This window comes from Glossina fuscipes, unplaced genomic scaffold (assembly GCF_014805625.2).
Source record: "Glossina fuscipes isolate IAEA_lab_2018 unplaced genomic scaffold, Yale_Gfus_2 1, whole genome shotgun sequence".
Classification (NCBI taxonomy): Eukaryota; Metazoa; Arthropoda; class Insecta; order Diptera; family Glossinidae; genus Glossina; species Glossina fuscipes.
In genome coordinates, this window is record NW_023998415.1 from 2,687,775 (window position 1) to 2,695,882 (window position 8,108).

At 33.1% G+C, this 8,108-nt stretch overlaps 1 protein-coding gene across 1 annotated transcript in view; it reads left to right on the forward strand.

The window, feature by feature from the left end:
• LOC119632188 (BAI1-associated protein 3) overlaps positions 1-4,103 on the forward strand; it is a 32,298-nt gene extending 28,195 nt beyond the window's left edge. Inside the window, exons 8-10 of the mRNA XM_038024991.1 lie at positions 1,426-2,815; positions 2,957-3,203; positions 3,666-4,103. Coding sequence (XP_037880919.1) covers positions 1,426-2,815; positions 2,957-3,203; positions 3,666-3,757 — 1,729 coding nt within the window. The 3' untranslated portion in view covers positions 3,758-4,103. The remainder of the gene's footprint in view (positions 1-1,425; positions 2,816-2,956; positions 3,204-3,665) is intronic.
• The last annotated feature ends 4,005 nt before the right edge of the window (positions 4,104-8,108 follow it).

Below are 8,108 nucleotides of genomic sequence, written 5' to 3' on the forward strand. Positions count from 1 at the left end.
TATGGTAACTGTAGTCATAATACTTGCATGTGTAGTCTTTAATGTAAAGTAAAGCGGATTTTGCATTACAATCGATCGATACAAAGAAGTGTGCGTTATTCAGGTTTGTGTGAGAAAATCATTGCAAATCCAATATTGTGTAAAAGCAAGTAAGAATATTATAGTTGGACAAAATCGACCATTCGATGCCCTATACTATTACACCTGATACATTTATTTCATTTTCGTGATAATAAACTAAAAATTATTTTTTTGTTTTATGTTCATTTAAAGGTATGCTTTTGATGAAAGCTTCCATATTATAAAGTGCTCAAGACGTCAATTGATAATCAGTTAAATTTAATGTCAAATTTTCACCACACTTGTGGCACAAGTCTGTATTACATTTGTGCGGATGTACACAAAACCCAGAGGGATTTGTTATTACATCGATCGATTGATGCATATCTAAGCATGTCTGTCTGACATCCCGTCTACCGTAATGTGCCCTATAACATAAGCGGTGTGGGGTACAAGAAGGCAATTGAAATTTTTGAAATTTTTTTTATTTATTATTGCGACTAAAACTAGAATACTTCAGTTAATATAATACTTCACGAGTGCTCTGCGGCTGCTTCTTTTTTTTCTTTTTGCTTTTAAACTCTGAGACGTGCATTGCTTAGGAACCAAATTATTTGTATACGTTTTTTTTGCCCGTATTGCTCATGAGTTCGTATAATACACAATACGCATCTAACAATGTTTTCTTCTTCTTTCAGTGCTATTCAGTAATGCCATAAGATTGGACGGTGATGGCCTAAACGAAAACGAAAATAAAACAAATATATTCTTTTGCATTTAAGCATTACGGATATGCGTTTATAGCATTATTTGCCAATCGGTTTTACAAAATTCCATCAAAATGCTCCACAAATATTTAACAACCCATATCGATTTATTTTGTGAGAAGGCATTCCCGTCGTTCTATGACAAAGAATAGCAAAGTGTTGGAATTTCATGACAAAGACTAAGCACATGTAATATTTTGGGGTGTCAAGGAAAAAACACAGGTTCCATACTTTATAGAGCACGATAAGGATGATAGATGAGAAAGCGAGAGAAAGAGAGAAAGAGAGAGAGAGAGAGAGAGAGAGAGAGAGAGAAGGAAGGGCAACGTAGCAAGTTGAATTAGTTGAAAATTTGATGGTTGAGTGGGGGAGGGTGGTGAATGTTGACGTTGTATATGTGCTATGAGGAATGAGTTGAGCATAACAAAATTCGAGAATGCTTTTTTTTTTTCTAAAGACGTTTTTAGCTAATGAGGAACAGTTTAACGGTGACGTATGTCAAACTGTGTGTGATAGTGTTTTCAAGGTTTTTGTGAAAGATAATTTTACCGAGTTTCCTTATAGCGATATTATTATTTAATTTTAATATCAATTCCAGCACGAACGGCATTCAATATTTTACGATAATTTATAAGCAATTCGATGCTATGATCGGTGACGAAGTGTATAGTCGTATGGAATTGGGACAAGTGCCGGGTGTGCGATTAAATTTGGCTCATTACACAGTGCTGGAAGGCGAGAGCGATTCCATTGATGTTAAACCATTCGATTTGTTTTTGGCTCTTCAGGAATTCTCTCAATTGAAACGGTTTCTTTCGGCTCAACCTCAACCACCTGAAAAACCTTTGGCGTTGGCTCAATATCATCTATGGTTTATACCTACGTTTGAACGTTGGATGATGGTTAGTAAAGCCAAAGCCTTGCAGCGTATCCGCGCGGCGATACGTTTAGATGCAATTTGTGAGGGTGATCGGGTTGTGCGCTATAGTTCATCGTCGGTGGATACAGCCTCGGTATTAGTGAATATTAGAGAGTTTTGGAAGAATATGATGTGGCCGGACGAAGAGACTGGTATTATGTTAGAATCGCAACTAGTTGATGTTGTATGCGCAACGGCCATGCATTATTGTGATTTGATACATACAGCTTTGGCTGATAGTGGTTACTATGAGCAACAAGGTCCCTTTCGTTGCTCGGACGATATGTGTGTTACAGTCAATAATCTAGAATATGTACGCTGTTCTTTGGCAGGATTTCGTTCGGATGAGAATCCTTTAGAAGAGATCGCTGATAACTTGTTGGAAACTAGTTTAGCTCATATGGAGAACCGTTGCGAGCGTATACTCTCGAAATTGGCTCCGCTTATGCAAACATCTTTACAAAAGGCCGTTTTTCATTTAGCTTGGTCTCCCGATTCATTGCCCGCCAACCAGGCTATAGTCCCACTCTTGGAATATCTAGACTCTCACTTGGGCGCTTTAAATAGCGCATTATTGCCTAAGAATTTTAATCGTGCTTTACGTTTTATATGGAAAACCGTTTTAAGCGAAATGTCGCGTCAAATGGAGACTGGTGATGAATCCGAGAAGCCATCAAATTTCCATAAACGTCTCTATGAAGCTTTACAATTATTAGTGGATTTCTTTCATGCCGAAAGTCAAGGTTTATCTATGGACTGTTTGCATTCAGATGATTTTTGGCGCATTGAACAACGCTTACAGTTTCATAAAACTGAGACTTTGCGTTTGATCGACATGTTTTATATGAATCGTTTAAGGGAACAAATAATGGCCAATTTACCAGGTCCATACGGTGCTGTTGTGGTCAGAGCATATTTTAATCACGATTCGCTTTGTGTCGAAGTTTTGCACGCTCGCGATATTGTCCCATTAGATCCTAACGGTTTCAGTGATCCATTCGTTATAATCGAACTTTTCCCACGACGTGTATTTGCTCACTGCTTAGAGCAGCAAACCAATGTCCATAAGGTGAGTTTGAAAACAAAAAAATTTAGCTTTCATGTTCTGATCAAATGATCAAATTCCACATTTTCCAATTTGATGCAATTTTCCAATTTGTCTATTTTTTTTTTTTTTTTTTTTTTTTTTTTTTTTTTTTTTAATATATAGAGAACCTTAAATCCTGTTTTTGATGAATGTTTTGAGTTTTCTGTTACTTTGGAACAATGCCAAACTGAAGGCGCTATGATTTGTTTCACCGTTATGGATCATGATGTGTTAACGGCCAACGATTTCGGCGGTGAGGCCTTTCTTGCATTGGGGACTATACCTGGCGTTGCTGATTACAGTAGCAGTGTTGAAAATTTCCATGGCTTGAAACAAATCGAATTACCTTTAATGCAGCAACGCGATAAAAGTAAGTTCTCTTAGGGATAACTCTTAACATTTCTGATTAATTTTTGCAAAAAACAATAACAATCTCTTGGAATATTTGAAAATTTCAAAAATTTCAATTCTCATTGCGATTTTGCTTAAAGCGAGCTCTTTATCGCTGCTTTTGTTTACACCTGCATTTACTGAATGTCATGAAGACATAAAAGCTCAAAAGATATAAAAGAAAATGATGCAAAAAGAATTATTATTATTTTTTTTCCCCCCAATTTTAAATGGGACTTGTGTTGATGTATCAATGACTGTCCTCTAACAGCCCGGTAAAACGAATAATAAGTATTAGTAATACCGCTTATGCTGAGTATAAACATTTTTCTTTATTTTCTTAATCGAAATTGAAAATCCATTTCTAATACCAACAATGACAGCAATAATAACAACCGAATATAATTAAGGATTTTCATTGCCTTTTAAATATAATTTACAGATAATCCCATTCTACAGATATTGGAATTGCGTGTTAACGATAAACTGGCTCAGGATTTTGTGCGCAAACAAAAGGCACGAAGTATTCAGTAAATTACAAAAAAAAAAATAGAAAACGGGAGGAGAATGACTAGAGCATCAGTAATAACAATTGTATTGGAAGGGAGGTAAATTGTCGGGGAAATGAAAAATGAAAAGAATTCTTGTGACCTATAAATACAATCAAAATAAATGCACGAAGGTATGTGTGATTAACTAACAGTTAGGTATGTTAAGTAATCAAGTATTAAACTTTAATTGAGCATAAGAATATAAGAAGATCAAGACGACAACACAATATTAATGAAAGCATTGTGCATTTGGCGTGAAGGGTAAGACGAGAAGAGAAAAGAAAACCGAAGAAGAGAAATGAAAAGAAAAGAAAGGAAGAAGAAAAAAAAAAAAAAAAAAGAGAGAAAAAAAGAGAGTGAGAAAAAGTGACATAAGATTAGAAAGAATTTTTATTTTCATTTCCATGTTTCTTTTCATTACTACATTATATATTAACCTAAATTATTAAAACCAGATTTTTAGAAACTTAAAAAAAGAAAAAAAAATCAAAAGAAACAGAAAACAAAACAAAGAGGAAATACTACTAAAAAATACTTATATGTATTTACTTATTAACTTACATAAAATAACCAATTAAAAGAAGCAACTTTTAGGGAATCTATTTTTGACGAAACTTTTTTCAAAATGCTTAATAACAACAGCAGCAACAACAACTATAACAACAACAACAACAACAAAACAAAAGAAACAAAAAAAAAAAAAAAAACAAGAACAACAAGAACTAAAATAACAAACCCAACAACAAATATACCACCCATTTTTTGAAACATAAACTCTAAACAATTAACGAAAAACACCTATATAAAGAATTTTATGGAACATTGAAAATATTAAATGCTGAATAAATACAAATATTTTTTGAAATTTAAATTAAACAAAAAAACAACAGAAATAAAAAAAAAAAAATGAAATGCAAAACAAAGACTTTCTTAAAAATTCAACGTAAATGTTGTCAATTCAAATAGTAATTAAACAAAAACAAAAATAAAAACAAGAACAAAAACACAAAAACAGTATTAGTCAAATATTAAACACGAATTTATATGATCTGCAATCATATTTTATGGGAATATTCCTCTTCTCCTCTCTCCTAAGCTATTTATCCTTTTTATAAGTTTTATATACTTGAAAGAAACACGCATAAGGTTGTTTCTCATAACGCGAGCTACAGTGACGCTTAACTACTTTTTTACTACTCCTACTACTACTACTGCTACTACTACTACTACTACTACTACTACTGTAATTCAAAGTACTTGATTAAATCAGTAAGAAAGTCCATTCGCTTTTAGGTGAATGAATGCGTACCCACTACCTCAAGCGAGAAAATTATCACGCTACACAGAATTCATTTAAATTTTCATACATATTTATTTCTGCTGTTTTTTTTTTGTAGCATTTCGAAGACTAGCATTTAAAATATATGAGAAAAAAATGTTACTTAGTTTACTGGAACTGCTGGTATAGTTTCTTATCATCGATTACTGATGGGGCTTTTATTAATGTCCAGAAACTGCTTGGAGACAATAGAATAGAATGGAGACAATATTTATTGAGATATTGAGAGAGTTCCAGAATTCATAATACTTCCCATATAATTATTTCCAAACTTTACAAACTAAATGACGAAATTAGTATTGTTTCGATGATGATGGTGATGGGTACAGAACAAAAAAAAAAAAAAAAAAAAAAAAAAAAGGAAACAAAAACAACATTTGCGATAATATTGCTTTTATGTTTGAATTTTATATTTAACTCTATACACTTACACAAACACACGTAGGTAAAGATCTATTTGCACCCGAATCACTGCTAAAGCACCAATTTTATTATCTAAAAAAAAGCTTTACTATAACAATAATAATAATAATAATAATAATAGTAATAATAATTATAATAACACTGGAGAGCCATCCTGTACACACACAATCCTCGCTTCCTAATACCTATACAGTGATATATATTCATTTTTGTTGTTTTTGTTTTTTTCCTCAATTTTACATTTAAACAAATCCATTGTTGAAATTTTGACAAATATGAGAAAGCTGCCTTTAGTAGACATCCCTTAGCTAGTTGAAAAGTTCGGAGAGTAGAATTGATATATTAAACTTAACAATTTGGCATTTACAAATTATGTATGTAACAAAGGATTCTTGTCTAATATCTTTAATTTCATATTTGTAGAGATTTTAGAAAATCTTTTAAAGAGTATTCGGGTGTCTGTGGATGGCTTAAGTTTTTCATTCGATAAATAACGCTCCTTACACAGGACCATTTATATGATGAGAAATGATAAGTACCCGCAGAGGACCGGTAGGGCACATGCATGTATGAAACCTATTTTATTTTTTTTTTTAACCAAACAGCTGAATACAAGAGCGAAAGCTTATTTTCAGCTTTGTGATTACCGTCCAAATTTAAAGAATATATTGATTAAACATTGATTTTTTTTTTTTTGCTAAACTAAATTTTTTCTCATAAATTTTCATATCCGATCGCCAGTGAATAAAAGCTACCTTGTACTTTTCGTTTTAGTGATTTTAGGTTACTTTGTGGTCACCGGCAGTCCTAACAATAAATATTAAAGTCAATTTTTGTTGCTACCTTAATTTTTATTATGCAAATAGTTAATCATAAGATGGTTCAATGAGCGAACTTATTGGACGTCTCAAAACGATACTAATCGTTTAGAGTTGTCTTGGAATGGAACACGTTCACCTACTTATTTACCTTTGCAAATAAACTTGAAAATTTCATACATATAATTTAATCACTCTGTGTTTACGTAACAATATCGTTAGCACTGTTTTCTGTTGCCAATTTGTGAATATGACCTTGATAAATTCATGCCGAGTTGTAAAAATGTCGACCTTGAAGAGATAATGTGAAAAGAATGACCAATTGGGCAGTGTCACGATCGGACAGGGAAAGAAAGAAATAACACGATGATGGCCGGAATCTAATGGGCGTGTGTGCAATCGATAAGTGTTATGCCTTTACCGGCTGAGCACCCACTATAGTTAGGGCCAAGGGTTCTGAGGTTATGTGCAGAAATTTCAAGTTTTTTTTATGACAGAGCTTAGTTAGCATGTAGGTTGGATTGAACACGAAGACACCAGCACGTACCAGCACCAGAGTTGGGGAATGTGTTTATTTGTAAAATCTCAGCTATCATTTGAATGAAGTGTATCAAGAGTGGCGCCAACTAAACGAAAGCTGCTTACAACCGCGGTGGAAAGCCGAAAAACAGGAGTAATATTTCAGCGGGCGTAGCATGATAACGTTCAAGATCAAAACACAAAAACTGCATTTATTAGACATTGTTCCTATTGATTAGCGCTTCTTTCAACCGATGACTTATTGCTGGTCTGAGCAGTCCTTCGATTCACCTGATGAAACTTTTGGAGAAATGTGAAAATGTGTGTGTACGGACAAATCTTTGCTTCGGCACAGAAATTGTTTGCTGTTAGGGCGACTAAAGATGGGCGACGTTTTAAACCAAATATCTTCAACTCTTTTCCTTAAAACTTGTTGAATTTTAATTAAAAAATAGAAACTTGCAAAATGTGTGCAGAAAAGCGCCATTAGTGTCCCTGTCAGATTCCGTACGCGATTGTAAATCAACGACTTTTGAACCCATATCACGTTGCCACAAATGCAAGGGAGTACAAAAACTTATCGTCTCTGTGTCATGGCTGACTTTTTGTTTGTAACTTTTTGAAAGAAATTTATTTCTTCAGTGTATTTTTTACTATGGTAATCTATTGTGTTATTATCATTTTATAGTTTAAAATCTACAAGAAATCGATAAATTATATATAAGAAGGTATTTATTTTAATTTTGCGGTGAATCTTGTTTAGGTGGCATCAAGATTGGTTGGGGGTGTAATACTCTTTGAAATTATGCGAACTCATTTCATTTCATATTTTCTAAAGCCGTTTAAAGCTATGAATAATATGTCAAATGAGTTAAAGGATAAATAAAGGATATTCATTATGAATGTCTTAGTGAGTAAATGAAGAATATTTCTACTCCGTATGGTGATAAACAGATAATAAATATTTTTATTTTCCATTTTTCATGATCTTGAAATCTAACGAGAGCTTATATCTAAATGGATTCCTTTCATTACCGAAACTAATTTGTGAAAAATGAATTATCGTAAAGAACTAACTCTACAACAGTTTTCTTCGTAAATTTTTTAAATTTTCATTATTAACGATCCGGCACAATTGACACAACTCCATTACACTGGGTATTGCGTTAACTAAAAATGTGCATATATTTTCTCATGTCTTAGAGAATAGCAGATTTGTGGCTTTCCCGTTATGC